The sequence below is a fragment of the Andrographis paniculata genome, unplaced genomic scaffold (genome assembly GCF_009805555.1).
Source record: "Andrographis paniculata isolate CXL003 unplaced genomic scaffold, ASM980555v1 Contig86END, whole genome shotgun sequence".
NCBI lineage: Eukaryota > Viridiplantae > Streptophyta > Magnoliopsida > Lamiales > Acanthaceae > Andrographis > Andrographis paniculata.
Genome location: NW_026137624.1, coordinates 6066166 through 6084184, shown reverse-complemented (window position 1 = coordinate 6084184; position 18019 = coordinate 6066166). Strand labels below are relative to the sequence as shown.

The window sequence follows — 18019 nt, the reverse complement described above, 5'->3', positions numbered from 1 at the left end:
GCATCAATGTTGCCTTGCTTGTTGTTTTGTTATTGGTTTTATTATAACCATTTTAGCTCAACTCTGTGTAGTTTTTTTGGTTCTGAAGTTGTGATTGTAAGTAAGAAGGGATCCAGAGTTCCAACTTAAAATCATGTTAATTAGAGTAGCTTTTTACAATATCTTGACACTCTCTCAAGATTATATTATCTCGAAATCCTAAGCATGATCAATATGGGAGTCAACCAACAAAATCAATATGGGTACCATGATTCTGATGTCATGTTAAAAGATGTAAATTACTGTTCTCTCCTATTCAAGGAGATATACGTCACCATACGCATCTTATACGTAGACGATGACGAATGAGAGCGGTGGGAAACAAACCAACACTAATACCATGTGAAGAAGGAATTTTGGATTTAAATTTAAATTTGGATTTAAATTTAAATTCAATTGATGTTAAGTGGAGTAACGTTTCACTATTCTCTGCAAGAGGGAGTTTCACAATTTTCTAACTTAGTCACAGAGATATTTGAGAGATAATATCTCATTTTTTTTATTTAAAAAAAAAAAAAAAGCTGATGTGGTGCAAGTATTATTCAATATGGTACTAACAGCATATTGCATATGCTAACTAACATATAAAATGGTAGCATATGACAATAGTTGATACAAAATATACTACTCATTTAAATTCATGCAAACTTATGTGCTGACAGTCTATATTTTACGTACTATTATAATGTTAGATTTATTCAATTTAGCACTCTATCCAAGTTGGTAATAGAGTATTTTTGGATGTTTCCATAGAAAATAGATTTGCGACTCGATTTTTCGTTAACAAATTATTTTTGCGGCCAAAGCAACAATGGCCCAACTTGGCCTAGCTTGATCTAACCTGCGAATTCTGCCAACACCTTCTTCCACGACGGCCGGCCGGAGATATCCTCCCACCAAGCACACACATTCTTCCTACGCCGGATCGAATCAGCCATTCCCCCTTGGCCCATCAAGAACTTCGTGTTCGGCAAGTGGCTGAGATCCGCCAGGCTGAACTTGTCCCCGGCCAAATACTTACTCTCGGACAACCTTTCCTCGTACACATCGAGCACTTTCTCCAACTTGTCCTTACAATCTTGGACTAGCTCAAAGTCGGTCTTGTGGCCCGAGCTCGGCAAAACCATAAGCTGTAGAACCATTGTGTAAATCGGCGGGTTGTAGTTGTGGGATTCGACTTCTAGCCATTGATCGACTAAGGCTCTTTCTTCTATTGTCTCTCCGTACAGATTGATTCCTCCGTTGGTTGCACACTTGGATGCGTAGTATCTTATGATCGCCCTTGATTCTGTATGTACATATATTTTTTAAAAAAAACTACTATTATATTAAATACTTATTTTTTATTTAAAATATTAAATAAATATTTTATTATCCATTGAAAATCTCAAAATACCAAAAAGCTTGAAATCTCCATCCTCTATGGCAGGAACTTGTCCGAATGGCTGCACATTATTAGCATAAGCATATTTTATTAGAGTAGTATTTAATAAACAACATTTAACATTATTGCAAACGTGTGATTATTATTATTATTATTATTATTCTATCATTTTTTTTCTCTAAAAAAATATATAAAATCAAACACATAGGGTTATTTTTTTTATTTTTTGAAATATTTTAAAAAAAATATTTTTATGTGAGATATAAGAAATTGAGTAAATAATATAAAAATAATGAATGTGTAATATATTAATTTTATTGAGAAAATATATGAGAAAAAAATATAAAAAGACTACACCCATAATTTTTATTTTTTATATTAGATTAAAAATAAATTAATCGGTATTATTTCAATATTTTCAAAAATATCAAACAAAATATAAATCTCTCTTACAAAATATAACTTCGAATACTAACTTTAAATTTTTTTATTTTTTTCATTTTTTAAAAAAAAGAATGTGTAAATAATACCTGTCTTTGTCTGAAATGTGGGGTTTTTTGTTGTCCAGATTGAATATCAATTGGGATGAGCTGAAATTGAAGATCTAACTCCACAAGACACACCATTACTCTTTGTGGGCATGCTGCATTCCCTGCTCCGTACACTAAAACCACCATTCTCTCTCTACTCTCTCTCTCTCTATATATATATGTATCTATAATTTTGTATTTTAATAAATAATAGTAATATAGATGGAGTGGAGGGGAAGGGGGAGGGAAGTATTTATATTTATTCATATATATATGTATCTATTTGTTATGCAATTTGCCTGGTGGTTGTCACGTGACACTTGTCGCTTTGTTGAGTATTTGTCCGGCGGTTGTCACGTGCCACCCCACCCCCATTCAATTTTTGACATATCTCGTAAAAGTACATTGCAAAACTTTTTTTGATAGCGATATGGAGACAAATACAGAAAATAGTAATGTACTATAATCATAATAATGATTGGTAATCGAAATTTCAACGGCCGAAATAAATTTAAGTATTTTCGATTAATTTTTTACCCATTAGTCTTTATTTATTTAAATGTTTTGTTTTATTATTTTGTTGAATTTACGCCATTTTTTTTTTTCAAATTTTAATACTATATAATGTTTTTTCATAAAAATATTATATTGTTAAATATCAAATAAAATACTAATTTTTAATACACGGACATGGATTTTTTTGTAAATATAATTCTCTTAGTCTCAACTCAAAGTATTTATCTAAATATATATCATCTTTACAATATAAAATAAAAATGAATAGTTTTATAAAGTTACGGGTATTTTTAATATTTATATAGATATTATTTTTACTCTAAGAAAAGATAAATACTTATAAGTAAAACGATCACATAAAACAAGATGTATCACTTTGGTAAGTAAGTTAAACGGTTCAAGATAAAACCTTTGATCCGACGGCAAAGATGAATCTTGCGATAGATCAGGTCAAGTAGCGGATTACTGGATTTGGGCTCCAAATAGACCGCAGTGCGTGTTGGCCTCCCTTTATCATTGACCTAAACTATATCACAATTATTATTATTATTAGAATGAATAGGGTGTTGATTATACTACAAGAAAATAATTTATAACTTAGTAGTAATACCATATGTGCTATGTAAATTGTAAATTGTAAATTGTTATTAATATTTTGTATTTATAGTATATTAATATGTACATTATAGTGTCAATTTATAGCCCATTTATTAGTTGATTTACATTTTCAGTACATTCAATACAATACTAACAATAATTACATTGAGAACAACACTAATTATAAATAAAAGTATACAACCATAATAATTTTGACTGAAAATTACAATTACAATTATTATTATACAACTTCTACTGTTATTTTCATTTTAAATTGATTTCTCTGTTGATTTTTTAAATTATTTTTTAAATCAGTACAAGTAAGATATAAGTAATAGTATATATCTTTTTTACTTGTTAATTCATAAGTTAGTATTTTATATTATATGAATATAAATAATGTATCGTAAATAATAATTGTTTGTTAGTTGTTAGAGCAATACTCCCACAATTGTAGTAGTGGATTCCCCAAATAGTTGTTGTTGCTGCTGCCTCTTGTACACAGAATATTCAATTTCACTACCATAGAATAGAGCAGAAATTTTCAGTTGTACTACTAAACAAAGAATCTGCTAATTACACATATCATCTGTATGTATACTATAGGTAAGAGTAATGACAGCCAGCCAGCCAGCCAGCCTCAATGCATCGTCACCACCGCCGCCGCCGCTGTTCTCCGATCACGGCGACGAAGACGAGACGAGAGCACGGCCGGGAGAAACGAGGGACTTGGCATACGCAATGGGCAAAGCAAGAATCTTCTTCGGCTTGCTCACGTACGCCCTCTTCGTGAAGTTGTTGTAGTCGTTCGCTTCTATCTCGTCCAGTATTTGCCGATACAGCAGCAGCGACGCCCACACCTGCATTCGCCGGACAACATTTAAAAAAAAAAAATTGAATCGAAATCAACTCGAATCAAATGTCCATGCACTTCGACTGGCTATTATTGTGTCGACTGTAATTAATTAGCACAACAAATGTTATATATATATATTGGCATTACATGAGGTATAAAGCGACAAAACAATATATGTTAATACAATACAAATACAACACATACACTAAAATATTTACTCTAATTGATCATCAACACAATTGTGCCAACTATAATTAGTTAGCACAATATTGGCAAAAACTGGCAGCACATGAGGTATAAAGCCACAACACAAAATAAAAAATAATAACATTTTTAGATGTCAAACAATTAAAAATGAGCGCAAATTTGGGTGATATAGGAAGCATATTAATATAATACAAATACTAACACATAAATAACAGTCAAATCGCACAACACATACTATAATTGATCATCGGCACACAAGGTATATTAACAAAGCATAAATTTGAACTTACCGGCCAACGGCTAGCGGAGCTGAGCTCGGTGACGCCAGCCTCCGCGTCATCGAAGAATTTCCTCGCGCGCTTTATTTGCTTCTTCATAAAGTTCCTCCATTTATCGGTTACTTTCCCGGCGAAAATGTCGTCTTCCGATATCCCGGCCTGTGCAAGCTCGTCTTGGGGGAGATATATTCTTCCACGACGAGCGCTGCATCGACACAATTATTACAAGTCAACCTCGAGTTTTCACATTGTCTACATCCAATATTGTAATCGGACGGCGACTTACTCTTCGCCGACGTCTCTGAGTATGTTTGTCAGCTGGTTTGCAATGCCTAACGCCAGAGCGGCGTTGTAGACGCTCTCGGTCGTCGCATTGGATTCGGGTGCGATGCCCATAACGGGAACGCTCATCAGCCCGACGGTGCCGGCGACGTAATAGCAGTAGAGATACAGCTCGTCGAAGTCTTTGTATCTAGACTTCCAGAGATCCATCCTCATCCCTTCGATCATGTCGCGGAACGGCTGCGGAACGGGACGGAATTGAAGTCGAGAATATCGAAACGGAAAAACGACTACTGAACCTTCAAGCTAACCTGGATGTCCACGGGAAACTTCGAAACAGTATCGGATAAAGCAGCATCGAGCATGTCGAAAGGACGCCCTCCGAAAATATCCTCGAGCCGCGCCTCCCACCTGTCCAACGCCGTTGGAGTTATATGCGACGCGTTTGGTCCGTCGACGAGTTCATCCGTTCTCCTGCACCACACTGTATCGAATAAAACCGTTAAAAGCCATACATTTTAGACGCAATCCGTCAAATGCGATAACAATAACGAATCGTGTAAAATAAAGCCGCGACAAAAAGAATCATCGATCATAACGTTAAAAAGCCCCTTGCTATTACCGTATATTGCCCAAATTGCTCGTCGCCTCTCGGGAGTCATCAGCATTGTTCCTACGAAAGAACACCGCAAGAATCAAACGATGCTCGACGCATATTCGTGTAATCAGAGAATGAATAAAGAGGGCTAACCGAGGTAAAACGTCTTTGCATACTCCTCACATACTTGGCCACATCGATCGTAAGCTTCACTCAAAACAGACGGCGATCCGGGAACAACTATATCTGGCTTAACCTCGACGTCCTCCTCGGATTTCAGCTGCCGTTTAACCAATGCCGCCTGCTTCAAAACCACTTCATAGACCTTTTGCTCGGAGGATATGGCGATCTCCCCGGCTGTACTAGCGACCATGCTCGATGTTGGATAGAAAACTCGACCTCCATGCTCTAATCCTGAATCCCCCAAACAAGGATACCTCAAATCGGCATTTACAGAGCCGTAACTTCGCCTATACTTCTTAACTCTCCTCGGCCTGTTGCCGGTGCAGCTTATGATCTTACGGCTAGCAATCGAGCCAAACGAATCGAGAACTCTGTTGCCCTCACGAACAAACGATTCATTCGAAACTTCACAGGTTGGAGAAACCACCCACAGCAAAGCAACAGACATGATGAACTCACTAACTTACAAACCTTAATGCTCTAAACAAGCCCTAAGATTTCACCCAAATTTTGATACAGAACTTTTTCTTCTTAGCCTTAAATCTCTGTTCACAACCAAAAGATCTGCTCCAAATTCAAACAATTCCTAAATTGCTGCAAATCAATGGAAGATTATATCTGCAGAACGCACAGCGACGACGAATTAGGGAGAGCAGATGAACAATAAAGGTACGCAGCACTAGTCAAATTTCCATTACATAAAGATGCAATCACATCGAACAAGTTCAACCATTAAAGAAATGCTCCACGAGAACCTAAACATTATAAAATAAGCTCTAATTCACACCGTCATCATCATCATTATCATTATCATCATCCTGCACATTTATATATGGACTATGGGCTCTACCACTCTCTGCATCTAGTCAAACCACATCACAAAAATGTACCTAACTTTTTATTTGGTCCAAACACGTTACAAACCATCGAACTCCCCTTATCCCCTCCACAACACCGCAGACTTTCAATCTTCATTCACGAAATCCAAAACAGTAGCAAAAAGCACCAGATTTCGTAATCTAATAGAACAAATCAACAGGCCACGACTCCCACACCTAATTAAAATTAAGAAATTGCTAAACTAACCTCGCAAGCTGCCGAAAGCCAATAGCAGCAAGCAATCAGCTAAAATGGCGAAATACACAAAATTGAAACGCTTCGAAATCAGAGACCACACACATAACAAACGCAAGAGGTAAGCCGTAATCTCCAGAGAATCCAGGAGAAGTGATTGTCGGACGGTCTTTTCAGTGCCACGATTGAATTGGAGCGCAGTAGTTTTGAGGCCCTGGGTGTTTTTTTCACAGAGATGAGAAATGACGTTGATAAGAAATGTGGGTGTTAAATCCACAGCCCGAATAATTTTGAGGCCAAAGTGGGGCCCGCACCCGACAATGACCCGTTTAGTTCGCTCCACGATTCGGTATCTATTTGCTCTTTAAAGGCTGTGTTTGGTGTTCGCTTATTAGTTGGGAATGGGATTATTCATATCAAGTTGACATCTCATAAAATATAAATAAATAAATATAAATAAATACCCCTTTTGATCCACCTTTTGTTAATTTAAGTAATTTATAATTAATAAATAGTTAAATATATATATTAATAAAAATAATTATTATCTGATAAAAATTTAATTATAAATTAAGATAATAAAATAGTATAATTAAAACTAAAATAAGTTATAAATTATGAAATTTAAATTTGACTGAAGTGTATGATCATATTTTAAGGACAAATAAGGTGAGATGAACGAAAATAAATATAGTAAATTAAAAATGTGAAAAATAAAATATTTTCTCCGTAAATGCTCCCTATAAAGGTTATCATTTACTTTTTGCATGTAATTTTTTTAATATTAGTATTATATTAGATGGTAGTGAAAAATGCAAAAGTACATATATTAGTAACGTGTAATATAAAAGTAATAACATTTGTGTAATATAGTATAAGTTGAAAAGATATTTATTATGTTAGGTAGTTAATACAAGTACTAAATTAGAAAAATAGTAATTTTATTTTGGTACGGAATAAAATAAAAAATGATAACTTTTTTATGGGATAAAAAGAGTAAATATTTTGTTAGTTTTTTTTTTTACTTTTTATTAAATTGTTTTAGTAAATATAGACTTCACTATATATAAATATATTGTAAATACCCTTGTATTTACACTTATTTACATCAATACCTTCGTAATAACTTTTTATATCATAAGGTAAAATTGTATTTGCATATAAAACTATTTTTAAAATACAATATTTATAAATTCGGTGTCAAAATAAATAAATATATTAATAAAGTGAACATATGGAATAAATGAAATAATACTATTATATAATTTTTATTTTTTTTTTAAAAAAACAACTATTTAACATAATATTGTTTTTGTATATTATCGACACAATTTTATATACTCCATATAAAAAAATACTTCAAACTTACCGACTGAACAGATAAATCCATTATTATTAATTAAAAAGTATGATGTGCTATATTAATTGAAACATGTGCTAATACTTTGGCTTTGTTTATGCAACATATTTTATAATTTCGACACTATTCAATTTTTTAAAAGATCACATCAATATATTTATTTTTTCACAAAAATCATATTCTATGCTCCCTTACGGATGTATCTTTTGAATTTTTGTAATAAATTAAAAAATAATAGTATTTTTAACCTTGTATACATGTGTAATGATATTTTTGTTTATAAAATTAAAAATATTTTAGTATTAGTATATAATTAATTTTAATTATAATAAAAAATAAATACTTTTTAGTAAGATAAACAAAAATGATTAATATTATACTTTCATTAGGTACAGAAATAATATAAATTTTTTAAAATATATATATCTATTAAAAAAAAAACAATTGAAGTAAACAAAGATTAGTAACAAAGATTAGTGTTAAGGAAATGGTATGATTAAATTAAATAAGAAAAATACCTCTTAATAGGGTAGACATGCTCATTAATAAACTACTATAAATAATCGGTAAGTTGTAGTCCCTCCGTCATTCAAATTTATGTTCTTTTTCTTTTTTGGGTTGTCATTGAAAAATATTTTTATTTTTTTTAAGTAAAAAATTATTACATTTTTATTTTTTTTTTTACTATAAAAAAGTAACTATTATTACTCATTTTTATTAAAATTCGTGTCCGATCAAATGAGCATATATTTGTATGACGGATGAAGTATATTCCAATTTTTCAACTAAAATAACATCATTAGTTAATTAAGTAACTTAAATAATTATCAATGTTGTTAAATTCAAGGTCAATTTAAATAATCACTTGCGTAATCCATTGCCTTCACTTTTATTGGTTTTGACATTATATATTAATTTTTTTTGACAATTACAATTATTACCATAAAATTACATATAGCATAGGTAGGGCGTGACAAAATATGACAAAATTTTAGATAAGAAATACACATCCAATTATAGATTATGCTCAAAATATGTAATGTTTTTCAAAGGGTGTTTCAAAGTAAAAAAAAAAACAAAATAAAACAAAAAACAAAAATAAAAAAATAAAAAAAATTGTCTTACAAGAGATGATCATCGGATGGTTTGGAAGTAACTTGTGATTATGACTTTATATGCTCAAAAAATCACACGTCATAAAAATATATATATATATATATAAATTAAAAATAAAAGAAAATTGTTCTGTAACATTGAGTTGTACATCATCTAATTAATTGTTTAACTTTTTAAAAATTGTTCAATAAATTGTATCTCAAATAACCTATGTATTAAAAAAATTATTCAAATAAAAAATCTCTATAAGAGCACACCCCATTACTTCCATCATAAATTAACGAATATTAATATATTTTAGTATCTCATATAATTTATTTTTATTTTTATTCGTGTCATATAATTTATTTTTTAAAAAATATAATTATACATTTTAATTATATTTTAAATTTGATAATTTTATAATTTTTTTAATATTAATCAAACTATTTATTCATCTTATGATGTATTCTTTTTGTAAAAACACCCAACATATTTTTCCAAAAAATTAATATATTATTCCTACTTATTATTTTTATATTATCTACAAAATTCATTATACTTTATATAAAAAAAAAATATACATTCGAACCAAAGCACAAAACAAACAAACCTTTAATCTATAATTATTTTATTATACAATCATTTTTTTTATTATTGATCTAAATTTTAATTTATTTACTAATTATACTTTACCTAAATTCACTTATCTACGTTGAAGGGGACAAAATATCTGAAATGGAAGAAGTATATTTTTATGACGTTGAAATTTGCAATTACTATTTTTTGAGTGTGTTATAGGTAAAATATCACTAGATTTATATAAATATATACAAAATAAGATGGTGGTATATTAGGGTGTGTTCTTTTTACCAAAATAAATATACATATTTTTCTTCAAAAATTAATATAGAGCACATATTTATTAATTTTATATTATCTATACAATTTTCTATATTTCATATATAAAAAAATATATATATTCATTTAAATCACTTCACAAAACAAAAACAACATTATTGTTTTAAGTAGAATACAAATGAAAAACTTTTTTCTTTTTCTTTTTTGTTCATATATAATGCTCCATCCGTCCCATAATTAAATATCTATTTGTTTTTTAAACGTATTTTTAGAAATATTAGTATTATATTGGAATATAATATGAATAAAATAAAAATGACTAAAATAACTTTATTAGTATGTGTGATATAAAAGTAATGGCATTTGTGAAATATATTGTAAATTGTAAGAGTATTTGTAATGTTAGGTAGATAATACAGTTACTAAAAAATGAAATGAATACTCTATATGGGACAGACTAAAATGGAAAAATGGATACTTTGTTATGAGACAGAAGAAACATTTCTTATCATTTTAATACCATAACTAGATCATGTAAATATTTGATTAGACTTACAATTTAAAAATTTTGATAAAAATGGTTTTCATGAGCCAAAAATGTTGTCGTGACATGCAAGAGATTATGTAAGTGACATGTAGATAACATTTGATGATCATTTATGCGAAATTTTTTTAGTTACAAGACTAATCCAATACATAGTCTAATTATACGACTAAAATAATTTTCAAATATTTTTCACTGCCATCCACACAATATCTAGTGGTGTCATAACGATGTCATATCAGCAAGCAACTCCGAAAACCGAAGACTAATTAATTTAATATTTTTAAAACAAATTACTGTATGCTAATAATATCAAAAGATTAATTAATTTAATAATCACTTTTCAATAAATTTTCTTTCTAACTATGCTTTTTATATTCATAGCTGATTTAATGCAATAACTTTCTTAAAACACATTTGTATGCTAAAAATATCAAAAGATTATTTATTTTATATTCTACATTTCAATAAATTTTCTTTCTAACTTTGCTTCACATTTATATCTTATTAAGCAGTCTATTACATTAATAGCCTATTAATTAAAAGTAGTTAATTTATAAATCCTAAACATTATCACTCTTCAATACATTCAAAATATAAAATCCTAAACCTCTTTTAAAGTTACTTTAGAGTTTGTTCCTTTTAATTTCGAACTAAAATAAATACTATTTACTCCATCCGTCTCATATCTATATATCCATTTGCTTTTTGCATGGAGTTTTAAAAATATTAGTATTATATTATGATAAAGTAGAAATAAAGATAAAAATACTAAATTAACCTTATTAGTATTGTATGATACAAAGGTAACGATATTTGTGTAATATATTGTAAATTGGAAGGGTATTTGTAATGTTAGGTAGATAGTATAATTACTAAAATAGTAATTGATAGTTTGTTACGAAATGGATCGAAATAAAAAAATGAATAGATTGTTAAAAGGGAGGAAGAGAATATATTTTATTTAAAATTAAAAACAAACAAATCCAAACATAACAAACCCATAATTGCACAATAATGCTTAGTACACCGTTATAAAAAAATAAAATAAAATAATAATGCTTAGTACACAGGATACGTGTAAAGGAACTTCCAATGACTTCGAGATAGCGTTATCTGGTGCAATTTGCCACGTGTCTTCTCTTAATTGGCTTCCTGTATTACATCAGTTACGAGAGTAAGGAAAGCCGGACCAAGTTTATTTACTTCTTCCTAAAAAAAAATTACTACTATAATTTGATTGGACAATAAATTAAAAACTAATAATATTAAAATATAATAGACAAAAACTAATATGAAAATATTATAAAAAATTTATTAGTAAATTAACAAAAAATTTATATTATAATAATAATTATTATTATTTTGAAGGATAAAAAAATTTATTTTTTACTAATAAAATGTATTTTATATTTTATATTATTCATTAATAGTAATATTTTTTAAATATTAAATATTACATTAAGTATAAATTCTTATAATACGTCATATGAAATATTTAATTTTTACTATTATCAAAACATTTCAAAACCTTTGAAACTTGTATATAAATAAAGCTAACATTAATGTCAACATTTTACCTTTGTTTAGAAAATATTTTTGAATTTATGATATTATTCAATTTTTGAAAAAATAAATAAATATCAAATTAATTAGTATATTTTTTTCATTTATAAAATATCACAACAAATATTACTTTTTTTATTTTTAAAATTTAAAATTTCAAAAATCTTAAAAAATTTATAAAAATAAAAAATGTACTTATTTGGTTGAAGTTTAGTTCTATAATTTTTACAATATTAATTACTATAATTGTTTTATAAAATATTATATTCAAATTATTGTTTAAATAGCAAATAAAATTTAATTTCAAATATATACACATATAACTTAATTTCTCTTTTATCCAAATTTATTCTTATTTTTTTTATTGTTATCTAAATTTATTCTCGTTTTACTTTTTAGTAAAATAATACAATTTTTTCTATGTATTATTACCCTAAAAAATAAAAATTTTATTTTTATCTATTTTTTTAAAATTTGTGCCCTATCAAATTAACACATAATTGAATAACGGAAAAAATATTTTTTTTTTGCCATAATTTAGTTACCTATTGTAGATTTTCAATGACTTATAATGTTGGTTATATAATATATATATATATATATATGATAACACAATAAAAATATATGAGAAACCAAAAAAAAAAAAAAGAAAAGGGGGGTTTGCTTTCATGTACAAAATATTTATAATATACAGTAGCTATTTGTTGAAAAAAATAAAAAGTAAAAGTTTTTTTTAGTTATGTTTTGCAAATATAATTCTCCCTCCAAAAAAACTAAGTATCCATTTGTTTTTTTACATAATTTTAGAAATATTAGTATTATATTGAGATATAGTAGGAATAAAATATAAATAACTAAAATAATCTTATTAGTATGTGTGATATAAAAGTAATGACATTTGTGTAATATATTGTAAGTTGTAAGGGTATTTGTAAGGTTAGATAGATAGTACAGTTACTAATAAAAAAAAATGGATACGGGACGAACTAAGATGGAAAAATGAATACTTTGTTATGGGACGAAGGAAACAGTAACTCTGCTATCCCTGAATATGTTTTTAATTTCTTTTCTATACAATCATCACATATTTTTTTAAAAATATATTACTAGTTTCCTTAAATATCTATTTAACTATTATTTAGATTAAAAAAATGAAAAATAAAATATTCTGCATTACTTTAATAAATATATATGCCATTTTTGTAAAAAAAGAAAAAAATGTGTAACTATTATTTAAATAAAAAATTGAAATATAGTTTTCTACATTATTTAAGATAAATATATGTGCAATATTTGTAAAAAAGAAAAAGTTATGTGTAATTATATTAGCCTTGTTCATCTAACGTTTTTAAATGAATTGATTTTTTTATGTATGATATAAGAAATTATGTAAAAAATATATAATATATTATTTTAAATTGAATATTTATTTTTTTTAAAAAAATAAATATTTAAATTTTTTATTTTTCTTTTACTTTTATAAAAAATATTATATTTTTTATTATTATTTATGGAGAATCATAATCTAAAATTGATTTGGGTGATCTACGCCCTTAAAAAAAAAAAATTAAAATATAAATAAACATATGCAATGCATGTAGGCTGTAGGAGTAATGGCAAATTCATGTTTGGACTTCAAAAGGCTCGCCATATGCCACGTGGCCCATTCCACCCCCTTAGTTAAATGCTTGGAATATTCATACCAAAATCATTACGGTATTCAAACAATGCACTTCTATTGCAACTATAGGCAGACAAGTTGTTCACTCAATCCACTTTTATTTTTATTTTTATATAATTTTAAATATATAATATTTATATTTTTTTAACAAAAAAATTAATAATTTAATATAACATGCTATTATTTTTTATATTATCAATAATTTTTTTATATATTTCAAAAAAAAAAAGCATTCAGATTAAAACATTAAACTATCACACTTAAATACTTTATTATTATTATTATTATTAAAATTTTAAATGAAATAATAATTGAATATAATATTTTATAAAAGAATATAATATAAATAGATGTTGACGTGATGTTTTGAATGTAAAATAAATTTTGTAGTATAATATATAAAAAAAATAATTATTTGATGTGATATTGTTAAAAAAAATAAATTTAAATAATAAAAATATGTAATAAAATAATAACAAAAGTTTAAATTATGCTTTTAAATTCATTTTTTCGTACTCTTATATATATATATATAATTTAAATAAAAATAAATAAACCAAAGCAATTGGGGACATAGATTATAAACCCTACACTAAAGACGCATGCATTTCTTTCTTTCTTTTTTTAATGTGGGAACTGCAACCACTATTTGTTGATTGTATTTTTGATAAATTTTAGATCGAAGCTAATATTCTGCAAATTAGCTCCGGCAAGACACGTGCATCTTTAGTTTTAGACTAGTTTGTTTGCGTATGATCCATGTGCCATGTTCTTGTTATTTATTTTTAAATAATAAAATTTTAAATTAAAATAAATATAAAATACTATTTCTATTATAAAAAAGAATGTTTAAATTTTTTGGAAATATATTTTTTTAAAAAATTATATTTTTCTACTATTTATGATAAAATTAAAAAACTAGTATTAATTTTTATAAAATATTACTCCATCCGTCCTAAACACCCTGCAATATTTTCTTTTTGGTATGTCCCAAACACCCTACAACATTTTCAAAATAGAAAATAATTAATAATGCTTAATCTCTATATCACACTTTATCCCCTCACATCATCCAAATAAAATATATATTTCTATCTCCATCATATCATTTAATTTCTAAATTATCATACTTAATACTACCCACCTAAAAATCTGTGCCAACAGTAAATATTACACCTTGTTTGGAGCGAACGGAGTATAATATAAAGAAAAATGACCATATGTCTTTAAATGACATAAAAAATATAATAAATATATTCCTTTTGCATTTAAATTATTATTATATGTCAGGTGAATAATGATTAAAAGTAATGTTTTACATAATTATGTATATAAATATATTATGCGAAGTATTAATCTGTAAAAATACACAGTAAAATTATTTGAAAAAAATTAAAGGGAAAAAACATTTTTTTTAATATAATATAAAGTAATTATTAGACATAATACCTCAAATTAATAATATATAGTATTTATAATATTTTATAAAAAATTAAATTATAAAAAATAAAAATAAGAAATCATAATGCCATCTCCTACCCAGAAACTTTATTTATGCAGTTTTAACTCAAAAAATATAATTACTATAATATTTTACTTAAATCCACAACCTTTTTTTTTAAATCCAAAAAGAATAGTTTTCAAAGATTCTATTTTATATATTATTTTAAATCACTTTTTATATCTACAATTAATATTATCTTTATAAAAAAACATAAATAAAAGAATTAATATACAAAAATTTAAAAGTAAACCGACGTCTATTAGTTTGTAATTTTAGCTGTAAATGCTCAAAAAGACAGTGGTATAATTTTATTCTTTCATGGTTTTAAACTAAAATAAATATTTCATTTTTGGTACCAAACACCAAATAGGAAATAATTAATTATACTTAATCTCTACCTCACACTTTATTCCCTCGCATCGTCCAAATAAAAAATTAAAAAATATATTTCTCTCTCCATCACATCGCCTAATTTCTAAAACTTAATATTAGGCCATCCACAACACAGAAACCCATCCAGGGTTTCTTCCCATTCTCTCTCCTGTGCCACGTCAGTTTCTCTCTCCGCCACGTCACGAAGAACTCCAACTATATTTTACATTCACATCAAAGAACCCTTTATATTAAAAATTATAGTTATTAACAATATTATTTTAATAAAAAAATAAATATTAAATAAAACTCATATAATAAAATTTAAATCTAATATTTTAATAAAACAAATTTTAAAACATAAAATATGATATATTATATATTATTAATAGATTTTTTATATTAATTAAATAAACACTTTGCATAATAATTAAAGTTAAATATTTAATTTTTTTATTTCTTGAAAAATATATTTCAAATTATAAATATTAAATAAAATTTTATATAACAAAATTAGAATATAATATTTTAAATAAAATAAATTATTATAAATATAAATAAAAAAGTATATATTATAAATATTATTTTTAATATTTATTGAATAAAAAAGTGGACCATGGCCCACAAAAATTGGAAGAAACGGTACACTCGCAATGTACCGTTCCTTATGTTAATTGGTGTTTTAATTTTTTTTTTATTTAATAAATGATGATGTGGGAGGCGCTTCTCAACAAGCGTCTCCCGTTGTGGATGCCCTTAGCCACCTAAAAACCCGTGCCAAAAGTAAATGTTGCACCTTGTTTGAGACGAAGAGAGTATTATTCATCATATAATTATTAATTAAAATATATTATTTTATCTAACAAAATTTTAAATCAAAATATCTATTTAAATAAAATTTTAAAATATCATATTCAAATATTCAAACTACAATTTAACAGACTAAAATTTATGTAAGAAATTTAATACTCCGTTAGTCCATCTGCAAAAGTTAAAATTATCTTTTATGTTTATATTTAACATTAAAATTATTTTTATATTTTATATTTTTTTATACAAATGTTATTATATTAATATTATAAGACACTGATAAAAATATTTTTGTCATTTGTTTTTTGATTTATCTATATTTTGATATAATAATTAATATTTAAATATCAACACGCGAACGACAAATATAACTCTTGTTTCAAATTTGTTAGAAATTAACCCAAACCAACAATATCTAAGAATAATACAAATATTATGTGTAAATTATGCGAGATTTAAGATGTGTTCAGTGTGTGTTTTTTAAATGATAAATATAACAAAATATATTGATAATGTAAAAATTAATGCAATGTGATTTTATTTAAAACAACATGTATTATTTGTATCTATACTGTGTGTTCGATTATTTATTTGCTATGTTTTGTTACCACTGTACTGAATTTTAAATCAACGTAATTTTCTAAATTAGTGTAACAATTTCCGTCAAAGAATACATAATATATATATATATTGTGTAAATATTTGTATATATATTTTTTACATAATATTTATAAAAAATTTTGTCACTAAAAAATTATTGGGTAGACACACTTTTAAGTTTTGAATAATAAAATTTGAATTAAAATATTTGTTTGATACTGATATAAAAATTATAAATTGTTTAATTTGATATTTTGGATATAAATCTAATTTTTAGTATGATGTAAAATATAAAAAATAAATATTTAATTTAATATTAAAAAAACCTATAAAATATACCAGAAACACAACATACATATATTTGATACGGAGTGTGATCTATATGTTTCTTGCAGAATGGATTTAATATGAGAAGCCCAACCTTGTTAGATCCGAAAAGAAATTGTAAGCCCAATAAAATTGATTCATGGTCTTTATATTAAAATAAAAATAATAATAATAATAATGTGATATATTTTTAAAAGTTTAAATTAAATATACATATTAAAAACACGTTCACTAGTGTGAGATCCCTAAAAATATAACAACAATAATAATAATAAGTAAATATAATAAATTACTTATATAATAATAATAATAATAATAATAATAATAAATAATACAACAATAATATAAATATGATCATTACTATATATACAAATTTTTATTTCTTACTAATTATTTTAGAATTATTCTTGAATTCTAACAAACTAAATCTATCTATTGTCCTCAAATAACATTAACCTCACTTTGTAATTAGCCTTCAATATGGACAATAAAAAGAAAGAATAAAAAGAAAGAAAAAAATGGAGAGTAAGGAATAAAGGCATCCTTCTTTTATGTGGATAATATTAAATAAGATAATTTAGAAATGAGGTGACGTGATGGAAAGAGAATTTACTTTTGGTACGGATTTTTTAGGTGGATAATATTAAATATGATAATTTAGAAATAAAGTGATGCGATGAAGAGAGAAATATATATATTTTTTTATTTGGACGGTGTGAGGGGATACAGTGTAGGATAGAGATTAATGCAAAATG

At 26.3% G+C, this 18019-nt stretch overlaps 2 protein-coding genes across 2 annotated transcripts; both read right to left on the bottom strand.

The window, feature by feature from the left end:
- Positions 1-687: 687 nt before the first annotated feature.
- Positions 688-2220, bottom strand: LOC127242235 (glutathione S-transferase F12-like). Its single transcript, XM_051261698.1, has 3 exons — positions 1954-2220; positions 1436-1484; positions 688-1327 (listed from the first exon to the last, which is right to left on the bottom strand). Exons 1-3 carry the CDS (start codon positions 2218-2220, stop codon positions 876-878), a joined length of 768 nt encoding a protein of 255 aa, XP_051117655.1. The 3' UTR covers positions 688-875.
- Positions 2221-3509: 1289 nt separating this feature from the next.
- Positions 3510-6791, bottom strand: LOC127242317 (phytoene synthase 2, chloroplastic). The gene is made up of 7 exons (XM_051261809.1): positions 6557-6791; positions 5441-6088; positions 5312-5362; positions 5001-5173; positions 4694-4929; positions 4420-4612; positions 3510-3926 (listed from the first exon to the last, which is right to left on the bottom strand). The coding sequence occupies exons 2-7, from the start codon at positions 5916-5918 to the stop codon at positions 3747-3749; spliced, it is 1311 nt and encodes a 436-aa protein (XP_051117766.1). The 5' UTR covers positions 5919-6088; positions 6557-6791; the 3' UTR covers positions 3510-3746.
- Positions 6792-18019: the final 11228 nt, after the last annotated feature.